This window comes from Pongo abelii, chromosome 4 (assembly GCF_028885655.2).
Source record: "Pongo abelii isolate AG06213 chromosome 4, NHGRI_mPonAbe1-v2.0_pri, whole genome shotgun sequence".
NCBI classification, from domain to species: Eukaryota; Metazoa; Chordata; class Mammalia; order Primates; family Hominidae; genus Pongo; species Pongo abelii.
In genome coordinates this window covers 74,643,313-74,659,375 of record NC_071989.2, presented here as the reverse complement: position 1 = coordinate 74,659,375, position 16,063 = coordinate 74,643,313, and the positions used below count along the sequence as shown (strand labels likewise).

The 16,063-nt window shown below is 35.4% G+C and overlaps 1 protein-coding gene across 11 annotated transcripts in view; it reads left to right on the top strand.

Annotated features, from left to right (window-relative positions):
- The first annotated feature begins 2,315 nt into the window (after positions 1 to 2,315).
- ADAMTS6 (ADAM metallopeptidase with thrombospondin type 1 motif 6) overlaps positions 2,316 to 16,063 on the top strand; it is a 331,685-nt gene continuing 317,937 nt past the window's right edge. For 3 of the 11 annotated variants that reach the window (XR_010139962.1, XM_063724116.1, XM_054556407.2), the window contains exons 1-3: positions 3,192 to 3,865; positions 10,489 to 10,863; positions 13,297 to 13,661. Coding sequence is in view for 8 of the 11 variants with exons in the window: in XM_063724116.1 (XP_063580186.1) it covers positions 10,767 to 10,863; positions 13,297 to 13,661 (462 nt within the window). In the remaining 3 variants the exon portion in view is untranslated. Of the gene's footprint in view, positions 3,054 to 3,190; positions 3,866 to 10,488; positions 10,864 to 13,296; positions 13,662 to 16,063 lie in introns of those variants that run through there. The other 8 variants (XR_010139960.1, XM_063724117.1, XM_063724120.1 and 5 more) reach the window with 5 other exon arrangements.

Genomic DNA, 16,063 nt, shown 5'->3' with positions numbered 1-16,063 from the left:
CTTGATTCTAATAAAAAGAGGCATTTTTTAAAGCCCTTTTTGCAGTTGGGAAATCTGAGTACAATATTTGATGACATGAGTTATTAATGTTTTAAGAATAACAGTGGTGTGTATTTATTTTTTAGTACTTTCATTTTAGAAATACAGGGAAATAATGAATGAAATGATATCTGATGAAATGATAGATGAAACAAAGTTGGTCACTCTTGGACACTTGAAACTGGATGATGGCTACATGAGTGTTCATTATACTGTTTTTTTTTTTTACTTCTGTATATGTTTGAAATTTTCTGCAATGCAGTTAAAATATTTACCACAAACACATATATATACACATATATAAAGTTAAATTGACAGTTCGCCATTTCCCACCCTAATCAATTTTCACCAATTATTCACAGTATTCTTGACCCAATCACTTGGAGACAGAATCTGCTGGAAAAATTTCATTACTCTGTTTAGACACAGGATGGCACTCTTTGAATAAGTAATTAGCCAAAGTCCACTCCCACTAAGAAACTCCTCTACAAGCTGCTACTTTGTAGGGCAGTTTATCTTAGTTGAGGGTAAAATCTTTTCAGAGAGCTCATATAGATGTTTACTGCTCATACCTTTATTTTTTGTGTGTGTGCTGGCTGTCCCTATTTACTGCCAGTACTTGAAAAATTAAGGAAGGTTAAGGTTCAACACTATTTAAATAGTCATTTGATGCCTACTTTTCTTATTTTCGGTGTTTACAATTATTGCTATATTTTGCTACCTCATGTATTTCACATATATGTACACACATATATACACATACAAATACACACACATACATACATATGAATCATCTTTATTTAAAACTCAATGCCCACTATTGAACAGATTTCTACATTTTAAATGGCATTTAGCCAAATACTACTGATTAAGGTCAGGATGAGGACTGTTGACTCTGTGGACAGATGCTTTCCACTTTCAACCCTTGAAGAATTGAAATAACTGTATTCTTGGACGTTCTCGGTTGATTCATGCCTCCTTTTAGCCAACTATTCATAGATTCACCAGAAGAATTACACCTACTACCTCCGGCGTAGGAAGAAAAAAAAATCAAATGGGCAATAATGTTAGCAGAAGCTTGAAATTTAAGAGCTGGTATTCAGAAAGATCATCCTTCCTACCCGCTTCCCTCCGGTCCAGTTCTCCTTTCTGGTTCTCGCCATCGGAAATCGACTTGGCATTAACTAAGGGCTGGAATTTCAAGGCGTCAATTTTCCCCTGCCCCCAACCTCGGAAACTCTTAAACAGCTCCCTATTCTACACTCAACGGTAGAGACAGATAAATGATGCAGCAGATTACACCGTTGAAAGGCAACATTTGTCCTGAGCTATTTTCACATTTTTTCCTGTTTCCGATGTATGTGCCAGACTTTGTTTGCTTGCTTAGGACATGGAAAACACTGGGCATTTTCTCCCCAGTGGCTTTCATTCTCAGCAAATGAAAGTGAAAGTGCTACATTGTAGCGGTATTTTATCCTTAAAGTCTGGACCGGCAGCTGGTGTGTAGGGAGGAGGGAGGGTGGGATTGGGAAGGCTGAAGAACCAGTTTTGAGGTTTTGTTTGTTTATCTTGAGATCGCAGCAGGGTTCCTGTTTTTTTCCCTTCCTTTTTTTTTTTTTTTTTTTTTGGTGGTGGTGGGGTCCTACTTCGGATTTATTTTCATTTGGGCAGTCATTGAAGTTTCATTCAATGGACTGACTTAAAAAAATACACTCCACTTGTGGCTTTTCCCGGTTGCACTTTAAAACACCATCCAGTCTCACCCTCATCTGGAAATAATGCAAGCTTCTCTCTTCCTTCCCCCGCTCCCTCCTCCCCTACTTTTTTTTTTTTCTTTTAAAGCTCCACATAACCTGAAGTCGATAATCAGATAGAAAATGTGCTGGTATTAGTTTACTTTAGTTGACTTTCCCTTTTGGTGCTAACCTTACTTGCTGAAGTATGTATAAAACACAGGCATTTTGTACACTTGTAGCTACTGAGTCTTGTGCCTGCTCCACGAATCTAAGCTTTAAGTTTCCTCAGAGGCACTGTTTACGTGCAAGTTTTAACATTTTGATTGTGTGGATTTTAAAAATAAAATTACACGGAGAATGACACCAGAGATCTTAACAGTGACATTAGTCCATCTAAAGTCATTCATCCTTCTCCCTCCCCCTTCATTTTTCCAAGAAACAACTAATAGCAAACCAGGCTAGAATTTCTAAGAGAGCTTAGAGGAGGAGGAGGAAAAGAGGCGGAGTGAGATAGGACAGAGAGGTTAGAGAGGCCAGAATTTCTCTCATTCACAGTGTGGAAAAGTTGACATTGTCTAAGCCCTTCTGAATGGCTGGTAGTTGGTTACCCCGATTGTACCTCTACCTCCCCTCCCCCTCCACGTGACGACCCAGGACACATGCGCACCCGACGCAGCCCAGGCACATCTGCAGACTGACGTCAGTGTGCTCTGCCTCCGAGGAAAAGCTGCCAAAATTTTCTCCTGCTGCAATTCAAGTTGGCTGGGGGCCGGTAGTGAGATCTAGGGCTACTTCAACAAAACTTTGCTGCCCTTCCTGCTCCTCTTGTCTTCTTTTCTCCTGATACCTTTTGATGCTCTGCACATGTTATTTGCATAGCAAAGGCACTAAGCTTTCCAGGAAGAGAGGGCACCACTTCCACCCCCAATAAGTCTTTTTTCCCGTCTTTTCTTTCTTTTCTTTTCCTTTTTTGGGGGGTGGGGAGGGAGAGAAAGGGGTTTGCAAAGGCAGCATCTCAGAGTGATAGCCTAGATGTATTGAAGGCATCTCTTATTCTGCCAAATCGGAAAGTCAGTTCTCTAAAGCCCAGGTTAGCCAGACCATAGGGTTTTATTCTGGCTGCAGAATAACTGGCTGGTGTGGCTTTGCAAAGGGGGGCAAAAAATAAAAAAAATAAAAAATAAAAAAAAGTTAGTGAGGAGAGGGAGTACGTGAGTCGTCCAGTGCAATCTCTATTGTCTGAAACTTACTTTTTATCAGAATTTGAAGATGAAAACGGTAAGGAAGACTTAACAATATTCAATGAAGCTTTTTTTTTAAACCAACAACTTGTGCTTTGCTTGTCTTCCGAATAACGCTTAGAAAACTTTTTTTCTGTGTGTGTGTTTTTTTTTTTTTTTAATGGCAATGAGTGAGCTTGACTGAACTCATTTTACAAATAGATATCTTTTTAACTCCAGACTTGTCGGGGATTGTAGAATTCTGGGACTTGCAGTTATTTTATGATGCAAAAAAATACGTTTATTTTATGAATATACAATACATATTTTGTGAAGTGGACTTGATTATGATTATTGTAATCTTTTAACTGAGCACCAAATAGTAATCCGGAAGGTAATAATGATGTGTGTGTTTTAAATTGATTTCCAGTTTTCTTAAAGAAAAGTCTTCTGCATTTTGTAGTTTCATGTCAGTGTCGTTAAGTCTTCAGACAAGTGCATATTTTATGCCTGGGCTCAGAGGGTAGCATTAATGTGCTAGCTGTAGCCCCGATGCTCTAGGACATGTTAAGCTCTTAATAGGCTAATCAAAGAGATGGAAGCGTGTGTTTTTGATTTACTTTTGGCCACTTGGGACGTGCTAGACTCACAACCCTCCGGAGCCTTGTTTATCGGGGTATGTCTGTATATATGGTGTATGGGACCAAAGTTCAGGGATTGAGGAGGGAGAGCGAGAGTGCAGGAATGGGATATTGGGAAGCCTCTTTCTGATAATACGTGCTACAATTCCTGTCTTTGATGCTTTCTTTCCCTGTACTAGAGGAAAAATGAGCGAGAGATTGAGAAAGCGCACTGAGAGGGAACAAGAGAGTGAGTTTCTTACTCTTGTTTTTATTTGAGCTGCCGGTGCAACGCGTTTGGGCCAGATGCCAACTGTCTGGGTCACACGCGTTTTATCCAAATAGATTTAGCGCTGCTGTCTGGAAATGGGCTGCTGAATGTTAACTTTAGGATCAACTCAACCAGGGCAGCTCAGACTGTTACCCTCTGTCTGGGCGAAGTGGAATGGTGGGGGCGGGGGGAGGTGAGGGTGTGCAGAGCAGAGAGAAAAAGGGAAACTGAACCATTGCTTGGAAGTTTAAAAAAGACACTTGAGTGTGATTTTCAACATATTCTTTTTATGTTCAAGTGGCGTGGACTAATTTTCTGTTCTTTTTTCTTTCTTTTTTAGTTTCTGTTGATTAGACTGAAATGTTTAGATGTGGGGATGACAGTTTTCAGAATTCATGACAGGAAAAGAAACGTAACACAAAATTGGTGTAGTTGAAAGAAACTAAGAAAATTAATTTTGGAGATAATTGTTTTCTTGTGTTGCAGCAAAGTGGTAGCTGCAGTCTGGTTTATGTTAATTTTGTGCTTAAATGTGATCGTTAGTGTTTTGAATTTTTGAAGAATAGCATTTAGAGGCAAATACGTTGATTTCAAACACATCAAATTCATTCATTTGCCACAGCTGCAAATGAAATCTGTGTAGTGGTCTTAATATTTTTGTGATTCCCAAGAAGAAAAACTTCTAGCCTCAAGACTGAAAATACTGTAATACTCCTTATGTCTGGTCCCAATACCTGTAAGATTAATTCCTACTCTTGTCTACTCTTAGCACTTCTTCTTTCTTTCCTTAGTAATCACTAGTAGTAGTAACTAGGATGGGTCTTTATGCCAAATCTTATCAAGTTTGTGACTTTAGTGAGTGAATGAAGGGAGTTACCATATTAAGAGATAGTTAACAGCATATTTGGACTATGTGTTGGGGGTAGTGGGGAGAAAAAGAGGGGAAGAGGTGGATAGCTCTCTTGCTTCTGCCAAAAAACATGGTTGATTATCAAGCTAACCTCAAGAGAAAAAACTTATAATACAGATAATGTGCATTTACTTGCTATCTGGAAAAAAGTGTGAGACTACATGTAATTTAGGGCTTGAGTTTTATAAATCATGGTTTGCATTTTTGCTTTTAGCTCATTTGCTTTTCTTGATAGATATGTTTTGAGTAATTTATGTGTTTAGTTTCACCTTTCCTTGGAAACCAATCTCACAAATTTTATAAATGATCTAGAAACCTTTATACTTAGAGCCTAATTGTGTCCTTAGCATACAGTAGGTGATAATAAATATTTGTTGGGAGAATAAATGGAAAATGAAAGAAGTTAATTTTCATATATAAAAATTAAATACCTGAAAGGAGCATGGTATTGTTGTTTCTTCCATGGAGACCAAATCAGCCTTAAATAAATAACCAGTTTTAAGATGGATGAAAGAAGTTGAGAAGAACATTATACATATTCTTTAGCTTCATAATAATAGCTCACAAGAGGAAATTATTACCTTGGCTACTCCCCGATCACTTGAGTGGGAAGTAAAGATGATAGAGGAAAAAAGACAAGTAATACCCTCCAATCAGGGCAGACTACTGAGGAAATCACTATAGTGCAAGTTGTCTGATCATTTTTCTTCTTAGGTAGTGTAGCTTTGATCTGTGGAAGCAGGTAAATGATCCCTTAACTTTACTGCCTGGTGCATTTGTGTTAGGGAAAAAAGCAGGTGTGAAATCAAAGTGAAATGGACGTTTTGGTTCTGTTTTCAAATTTAAAGTAGTTATAAGTATCATTATCGTGACCAAAGTTCTTAACTCCTTGCTGTAAAAGACAATATAACTAGTTGATTGACTCCATCATCATATCTATTATTTCACATTTTTGAGGGAAAGAGGAACATGAAACTATTTTTGAAGGAAGGCCTTTGAAAAGTGATGTTAGATAATGAAGGAAGGAGGGCTAATATTATTTAGCTTAAAGTGAAGTACAGAGACACTTTACATCATATGTAATCTAATCTCTTAACAAGTCTTTGTGAGATAGACATCAGTATCATGGTTTTATAGATTAGAAAGCAGATGCAGAGAGGTTAAGTAACTGGGGGTCAGGCCAGGACTCAAAGCCTTTGTGCTTTCCACAACATAATGATGTTTCTGCTATACAATTTAAAAGGTCAATGCATTGTGATTTTTGGACAACTGTTTGGTATTTCAATGTTAGTCTGAACTTTGGAAACTATATCTGGAAAAGTCACAGCCTCTACATATTTATGGTGTCCAGATTAACCTCCCCACCAGGTGTCAGAAAGTGGGTTAACTCATTCACTTTTATTGGGTAGGTGACTAAGAGCAGTTAGATTTGTTAGTTGTGTTGATTTTAGTTAAATTCCTTTTTTGTTTGTTTGGGTTTTTTTTTTGAGATAGAGCCTCTCTCTGTCACCCAGGCTGCAGTGCAGTGGCGTGGTCTTGGCTCACTGCAGCCTCCACCTCCCATGATCAGGTGATTCTCTTGCCTCAGCCCCCTGAGTAGCTGGGATTACAGGTGCGCACCACCACTCCTGGCTAATTTTGTATTTTTAGTAGAGACAAGGTTTCGAAATGTTGGCCAGGCTGGTCTCAAACTCCTGGACCTCAGGTGATCTGCCCATCTCAGCCTCCCAAAGTGCTGGGATTACAGGTATGAGCCACCATGCCTGGCCAGTTTTAGTTGAATTCTATCTAGACTTATTTACTTAATGTTAAGTTTCTTCACTGAGCACTGGAGGCCAAAAAAAAAAAAAAAAAAAAAAAGAAGTGGGGAGGGAGCAAGGGAGTGATAAAGAAGAAAGAAACTCATGTGCCAGCTATTATAACTAGTGTTGGAACCAAGAGTATAACTGGTTTGTTTAACTTCAAAGCTCCTGCTTTTTCAACTATGCATCAATGCCTTTTTTATTGCAAATCCTTAAATCATATAGTAGTCTACTTCTGGCCAAATAGGTATTACTTTTTTTTCTCAATGCTACTGGCTTAGTTAACTTGAGCATTTACAGGAGAGTAGGTAAGAGTGAAGGTTATGAAACTGTAACAATTTACAAAAAGAGCAGGACATTTCTCAAGAGGGAAAAATAGTTGCTCCCTAAATCCAGTCAACTATCTTGTAAGTTTCTCAGTAGTTTCAAAACCTAGAAAAATAGGAGAAAAAGGGATGAATGATTCAATCAAATCTATCTCCATTGCTAGAAAATTAACTCAAATATGTTAAGTATATGTTTTTTAAAGGAATATTATAATCTAAAGTATATGAGGGACTAATTTAATGTCAGATGTTATTACTCAAAACACTCCAGTGATTTAAAAAAATTAAAACAATGAGAATGAATGTTGTTAAAGAGGTGACAATTATACTTTAATATTACATGGGAAGGTTTAGAGTATGGAATCTGTATATAGGTAGGTTGGAAACCAAGATAATGGAATTCTTCTTATTGCCGTTATTGAATAATGGTATAACTTAATCTCTCTATAAATTTTTACCTGAGAAAGGATATATAGTACTTGCTATCTTGCCTAAATTAGTGTAGAAGTAATTTCAAGAAGAAACAATGACTGTATGTGAAGTTGTTAAAAACCATTCACATTAACTAGCCAATACCACTTATAAATATATTGACTGGGCGCAGTGGCTCACGCCTGGAATCCCAGCACTTTGGGAGGCTGAGGCGGGCGGATCAGGAGGTCAGGAGATCGAGACCATCCTGGCTAACACGGTGAAACCCCATCTCTACTAAAAAAAAAATACAAAAAAATCAGCTGGGCATGGTGGCACGCACCTGTAATCCCAGCTACTCAGGAGGCTGAGGCAGGAGAATCACTTGAACCCGGGAGGTGGAGGTTGCAGTGAGCTGAGATCATGCCACTGCACTCCAGCATGGGTGACAAGAGCAAGACTCAGTCTCAAAAAGAAAAAAAAATCTTCTTTGACATTTGTTGTTATTAACTACTATTGACTATTTAAATTGGAGTGCCTTAAACTGGAATTGTGATATAGTACAAAAATTTAGACTTTAGAACCAGACAGCCTTGTGTGAATCTGGGCTCTACTGTTTTATACCTATCTGACCAGTGAGCTTCAGCTTCTTTATTTGTGAATTGGTTGGCTGTATTAGTTATCAATTGCTGTGTAACAAATTACCACAAACTTAGTGAGTTAAAACAATACACATTTATTATCACACAGTTTCTCTGGGTCAGGAATCTAGTGGTTATGTCCTCAGCTTTAGGGTATCTCACGAGCCACAAAGTGTTGGCAAGGACTAGGGTCTTTACAGAAGGCTTGACTGGGGAAAAACCTGTTTCTAAGCTCATCTATTACTGAATAGGATTTAGTTTCTTGCATGCTGTTGGACTGAGGGCCTTAGTTCCTTGTTAGTTATATCAGAGGCTGCTCTCAGTTTCTTCAATGTGGGCCTCACCAAATGACAGCTTGCTTGCTTCATCTAAATCAATTAGGGAAAGATGTGGCTAGCAAGATGGAAGTCAGAATCTTTTGTATGTAATAACGAAAGTGACATCCCCTCAGTGTTGAGGTATTCTATTGGTTAGAATCAAATTAAGAGGAGGGGAGCAAGGGAATGGATATGAGGAGGCCAGATTATTGGGCTCATCAGAGTCTACTCTGCCACAGGGGCAGAGTATATTTACTTCACAAGATGGTTTTGGAGATTAAAAGAAGCAATATATATTAAAGTTTTTTATTTTTGGTCTGATCTTAAACTACCTTTCTGGTTATTACCTGTTAGTTTTTTTGCACAGGAACAAAATTTGCTATTGCTATTATTACTAATATTGTTTACTATTTCCCATTTTTTCTGGTTATTTGGACTTTGTGGAATGCATTTCTTCTATTTGTAATGATTACCTCCAGCAATTTGACTTGTAAAATTGTATTCGTCTTCCAGGATCTATCTGAAATGCTGCTTTTTCCATAAACATTCCTTGATCCATTCTTCTCTGACCCAGAAGTCATCTCCCTCATCTAATCTCCTGCAGCAACTTTGTCAGTTACCTTATTACGGCATTTGTCAGTCTGCCTTACATTTTTCCTTGTTACTTAGATTATGAGCTCTCCAAGGGCAAGGATTGAATCTTAATCTTTTCTGTTTCCCTTAATCCTTTTCTGTATTCTGATGTTGTTATAACATCATCTTTTTAACATAGTAGGACAATATTTGTTGATTAATGAATTAGCTTTTCCAAGGCTTAGCAGTTTAATAACTTGTAGAGACAGATGTAAGGGATTTAAATGGCTGTTGTTGTTTTATATGTTGTATATACCAATATTTCTAGCACCGTAGGGAATGAAGTGTTTCACATAAGTTAATTTTACAGTTAACTACAAATACTTTTTATAGCCTAAAGTGATTTTATTTTAACCACTATTCATTTATTCATTCTTTTACTCATCCATTTTTTTCAACCAACAAATATATAGTAAGAATTTATTATGTGAAAATTTCATATATTAGGGATTTGGAATGAAAATCTTTCTAATATCTTTTGTGTACTTTCCTAACTTATTAACAGTAACTTATCTTATTAAAAGCATTTATCTTCTTATTTTGGACTCAGGCATAGTGTTATGAATATCAGATATTGAACTATATAACACATTTATACATACAACAGCAACTGTTAAACTATGTAAGACCCATTTGCCTCTACCCCAAACTATATTACTTTGGGGTTCTAAAACTACATTTTCATTTTTTATCCTTTTTTGTTTTTGTTTTTGGTCACAGTTTGGCTGTTTGTGGCTAGTTTTTAGTCTCTTAGTTATTTTCTTCTTCTGATCTGCTGTATGTGGGGAAACCAGGCAGCCAAATATACTATTCTGTATCAAGTGTGAATGGAGACTCTGAGTGAGGTTGTTAGTTGCATGTAAAGTACATGAGATAGGACTTGAAATCTGTTGTAATACCTGAATTGAAGTTTTAAAAATTTCTTTTAAGTTACATTCTAGAGAGTTGAAATTGACTCATGAGTTGCCTTATAAGTCACATGAGACTTCCAAGTAAAGTCAAGGGTTATAGTACATATGGTTCAACTTTTTAGAAGTTTAGCTTCTGATACTGTCTTAGTATTCACAGATGGCTGCTAAATGTCACTGTATTTGTATATCTACTTTGTCAGAAAAAAAATAATAGGTGCCTTATAAAGCAACACAACAATATCTGGATATGAGTGTGTTTAAAAGGCATGTTATGGAATGGGATTACATATTGTTTGTCACTTACATATAATGAACTGAGGTAGTGAAGTCAGCCGACTTTACTTTATCAAAAGGAAGTTAACTCATTGCCCATCATTGTTATCTTCAAAGTTTTTAAAAAAGAATTATGATTTCTCTTTAGATTCCTTATTTGATTGTTAAGTAGCTCTGGCATTATGCTGATAACCATTTAGGTCTCTAATTCTGTGTCTAATCTTGTGAATGTTTATTTAGACTACAAAGAATAACAATGGTCTAGTTTAACTGTATTATTTTGTAGTTATGTCTTTTGGCAAGGATTCAGTACTATATAGGACTTGGATTTTTCCATTCTGGATATTTTTCAGTTAACTTAAATTTTTTTTTTTCTAGGTTAAAAAATGGCCATACTTTAGTAACTAATCAGCCTAATGCTTTGCTTATGAAAACTTTTACCATCATTATTTTTTCATTTTGGATTGAGAAAATGAATCCAGATATAGAAGAAAGTGCAGGATGTTGGATAAAAGTGGCTCTTAAACAGTGGAACATCCAATAACTAATTTACAAGAAGTTTTAAAGAAATAAAATTGTTATGCTTCGATTTTGGTATGGTATTGACTCTTTAGCACATAGGTAGCCCTCAAAAAAATCATCCAGTTTTCTAAATTATGGAAATTTTGTGGAAGACGTTGACCTGGATTTTGAGCCTCATCATGGCTTCATCGGAATTTCATAGTGACCACAGGCTTTCATACAGTTCTCAAGGTAGGATTCTTGCTTTTGAAACTGACACAAAATATTGCTATTAATTGGACAAGAAAAGATTCTGCATATTTAGTTTGGGTGGATAGGTTTTTTTGGGATATGTAGTGATAGGAATAGAGGCCTACTGTGTCAATTCGGTATTAGTTTCATAAATGTTAAGGGCTATGCGTCGTTTAACTTGTCCTACTAGTATTTAACATCCAGTGGATTTTAGAGTTGCCTGGTCTTTCTTGGAAAATGATAGACCCCAGGCCTTGTTCTTCTGAAACTTAAACTTTAATAAGCTTGTTCATTACTAGAGTTTATGGGCAAGGACATGTTCAAAGAGAATCCAAACATTTATGCTGTGGAAGAAGAAACCAGATAAATTATGATACAGGACCCTTTTAATATGGACCCTTTGTGAAAAAATACTTTTCCAAACCTAAGAATTCTGATCTAAAGACTAGAATCTGAGTGTAAGAATGAGAACTGTAAGAAGTGCAACTTTTCACATTCTAATCTTTATAATTTTAATTTATAGAATTGAGCTTTATATCATAGAAATGATCTTAACAAAGCAGGCCCAGGAGTAAATGTCATTTTGTTTGCCATGGACAGTCCAGTCCTTAGAGAATTATTGAAAGGCATACCTTTTGGATTTCCTTCCCATGAATACATAGTAATAGATAATTTTTTGGTGCCAATGAACCAGATTTTCAAGACTATTACAGATTGATGTATGTGTCTAGAAATCCATGTTAAAAAGTGTGGCTGTCAAAGTAAATCAATGAAGCCATGATATTTAGTATGAACTCTAATTATTTATAAGAAGTGAAATAAACACTGTCTTTTAATTTATTTACATTTGGTTATGGTTTTATGGGAGTTTATATTAGTGTGTAAACTCCATGTATAGACACTGAGGCAAATAAGCAGACATTTGGTTTACCTTAGTGGTAAATCTAGCTGAAAGAAGGTACAGCTAAGAAGGTAGATGGAAAATATTTAGTACATCTAAATGAGGAAAATATGTCTAATAGTTCTCTGAAATTTTAGTCAAGCTGTTTTTAAAATAGCTTTATTGAGATATTACTACACATACCATAGACTTCACCCATTTAAGGTGTATAATTCAGTGGTTTTTAGTATTTTCAGCATTGTACAACCATCACAATAACCTATTTTATTTTATCTTATCTTATTTTTTGGCACTAGTGTCATCGCCAACATAATCAATTTTAGAACATTTTCATCACTCCAAAAAGAAGCCTATACTTCTTAGTGGTCACTCCCAAATTCCCTCCAAACCAGCCTTCACCTCCAGCTGTAGGCAACTAAACCTTCTGTCTGTAGAGATTTGCCTATTCTGGATATTTCGTATAAATGCAATGATATGTGGCATATTGTGACTTGCTCTTTTACTTAACATAATGTTTTAAATGTTAGATAATGAACTTTGATTATGAAGACAGTTGTTTTGAAGGTTCATTCATGTCATAGCATGTATCAGTACTGCATTCCTTGTTACTGTAAAATAATATTCCATTGTGTGGATATACTACATTTTGTTTATCTATTCATCAATTGATGGAAATTTGGTTTAATTCCCCTTTTTGAGTATGATGAATATTGCTGGTAAGAGCATTCACATCTAAACTTTTATGTGAATGTGCGTTTTCATTTCTATTGTGTATATACCTGAGAGTAGAATTGCTGGATCATATGATTAACTCCATGTTTAAAATTTTGAGGAATTGTCAGACTGTTTTTCAAAGTGGTTACAGCATTTTACATTCCCATTGACGCGTTTTTGTTTTTGTTTTTTGTTTTGTTTTTTTTTGAGACGGAGTCTTGCTCTGTCGCCCAGGCTGGAGTGCAGTGGCGCAATCTCGGCTCACTGCAACCACCGCCTCCCAGGTTCAAGCGATTCTCCTGCCTCAGCATCCAGAGTAGCTGGGACTACAGGCGTGTGCCACAATGCCCGGATAATTTTTTGTATTTTTAGTAGAGGCGGGGTTTCACCGTATGATGATTTATTAAAAAATAATAATTTCTACAAGGCTATAGAGATTCTTTTTTGGATAACTTTCAAAAACAGATTCTGAGCTAAACTCTTTTCTTTTACATATGTGTGCTTCTCATTTTTTATTTCAAAGTAAAATTTTCATATTTCTTGTAGAATTTAGCTCTTAGGATCCATGTTTTAAAAATTAAAAAAGTAAAATAGTCCTTCACAAGTAATATTAAAATGACTGCAACTTAATCTTCAGATTTTAAACTTTTATTCTTTCATTTTTGTTTAATGTAACTTTTTTTGTACATACCTCACATATAATGATTCATAGTTTTAATTGACATAGTTGTTGTTTATATTGCTGCTTCTTTGTTCCGTTAAATTTTCTTTTCTTCCATGTGTTTTTTTTCTGGATTTTCTGCCTTGTGATTACAAAGAGGAATTCCTGACTTATCTTGAACACTACCAGCTAACTATTCCAATAAGGGTTGATCAAAATGGAGCATTTCTCAGCTTTACTGTGAAAAATGATAAACACTCAAGGAGAAGACGGAGTATGGACCCTATTGATCCACAGCAGGCAGTATCTAAGTTATTTTTTAAACTTTCAGCCTATGGCAAGCACTTTCATCTAAACTTGACTCTCAACACAGATTTTGTGTCCAAACATTTTACAGTAGAATATTGGGGGAAAGATGGACCCCAGTGGAAACATGATTTTTTAGACAACTGTCATTACACAGGATATTTGCAAGATCAACGTAGTACAACTAAAGTGGCTTTAAGCAACTGTGTTGGGTTGGTAAGTAGATGCTATAATTTTAAACTTCTGATGGGAAAATAAGTTTGCAATGTAAACGTCTTTCCTCAGATTAAAAAAAAATATATATATATAGGTAGTTTAAGTAGGAAGGTAATAGTTTAAAATTTTTTGCTATTTCTGCTGCCTTTGATTTTGATTTTCTTTTTAATAATGTATTGACTTTTCAAAGGGCAGCTTTTAAAACTCTGTGATTATTAGAAGAGGAATGAACAAAACTTCAGATTTCCCTTTAGACTTATGTTTTTCTGTTCAAATAAGATATCTTTTATGCATAAACAAAACTCAGTCATTTCTGAAGAATTTTAGGTTATGTTTGTATGTATATGTGTATTATGTCAGGAAGCCACAACACTGAGATTCTTTTTATAATATCTTTCTTCGGTAGGTAACATATCTTAAAATTTCTTATGACCTACTTATAGTTACAAGTTCTCGAAGTAAAATCTTTTATACCAGTGTCTGTGAGATAATTTTTTATACATTTATATGAAGATTGATATAAATCTTATTTTAGTTAGAAAATGGGTTCTAGGCTGGGTGAGGTGGCTCATGTCTGTAATCCCATTTAGGAGGCTGTGATGGGAGGATTACTTGAGGCTAGGAGATCCAGACCAGCCTGGGCAGCATGGCGAGGCACCCATTTCTAAAAATATATTTTTAAGAAAGAATAGAAAAAAGAAAATGGGTTCAAGACTACAGGGTTTATCCTGGGCATTTGAATCCATTCTAGTCTAATGGTAAATACACAGTTCAAAGTTGCACTAGTAATAATTGCAAAACAAAGCAAATTTCCATGCTTTCTCTTCTGTGTTTACCCTGTTCAGGCTAATGTAGCTGTTCCATTAAAGCTGTATCTGTGAAAAGGGTACAAACATTTTGATGCTCAAGGAATATTTTCAGAAACTTTTTCTTTTTTGTTATAATATACCTATATTCTTATTTCTGTTTCAATATAAAATAACTGTAATTCGAGTTGGGTTTAAATAAGTTTTAAATTTGGAAAGACTATCAAGAACTACACAATGGAGAAAAACATTTCACTGTAGATGTATATAGGAATGTGCTCCAGTTGTCTACTTTCCATCACTGTTAAGTAAAATGAACCAAAATATTTACTTAGCTTGTAAGATTTAGGTTTAATTTCTATAAATAGACAAATTGAGTATACTCATTAGTAGTTTCTCTATAAGCAGTGTTAGGAGTTTATCTATAAAACAGATTTATCTTTTTGAATAAAATTATCCAAAATGTGTTCTAAAACTTCTCATATGTTAAAATGACACACTATTCATTATCATAGAAAAATACTATTCCTAGTCATTGACTAGGTTATTTATATTTGGCATTAACATTAATTATGCCATTGCTAGTCTTAACAGGGTGATGAAATGAGCAAATTCAAGATTTAGAAAAAAACAAAACAAAACTAATTCCATTGTGGGATTTGAGAGAAGAGAGATTGTAGACATGAAGATAATTTAGAACATGTAGGAGACAATAAGGGCCTATTCGAAGACTATGGCATTGAGAATAAAGAAGACAATGAATTTGAACCACATTTAGGGACAAAATTTAAAATATTTGCATCCTATTAATTTTTTCTTTCCTGACATATAATAAGACAGAGAATACATAGTAGGTAGTTAATAATATTTTTAAAAATTGAAATAGAATTGAACTTGTGAGATACAGGAGAGAAAGCAATTGAAGATGGCTGAGATATCTCTTTTGGATGAAAGTATATATGAATGTTATGAGTTGAGAACGAATGTCAGAGGAGAACTAGGTTGGAGAGGAATTTGAAGAGCATGCCTTTGATATAGCAAATGTGAGGAATCTGAATACATAAAGGTTAAAGATGTCTAATGGTATTTGAGAAATATAGCTCTGAAGTTTAGAAAAGAATTCAATTCTGGAAACAAGTAACTTCAGAGCCATTAATGTAGGTGACTTTATGAAATTGTGCAACATGCTGTTTGATGACTCAAAAGTGAGAATAAAGTTGAAAATGGAACCTTTTCTACAATTAAGAAGATGACAAAATGTCACCTATTCATCCTTATTGAGACTTTCTGTCTCTTGTAACCTTTCCCTCTGTTAACACCTTTCTATTTTACTTCTTCTCTTATTGACACTGTATGGTCCGTGTTAACTAAGTTTGATTATCTGATTAAGTTGTCATCTGCCAGGTTTGTCCACTGAAGTTACTATTTTTTCTCTTGGCAGTTTGTAAGGAATTTGTGAGCAGATATTTCACACTTTTACACACCAGTTTTAGTAAACTTTACCTTCATTCTTATTTTGTATAATGTTACTTTTTTTTTGTTTTTTTTGAGACAGGGTCTTACTAACTCTTGCCCAGGCTGGAGTGCAGTGGCGTG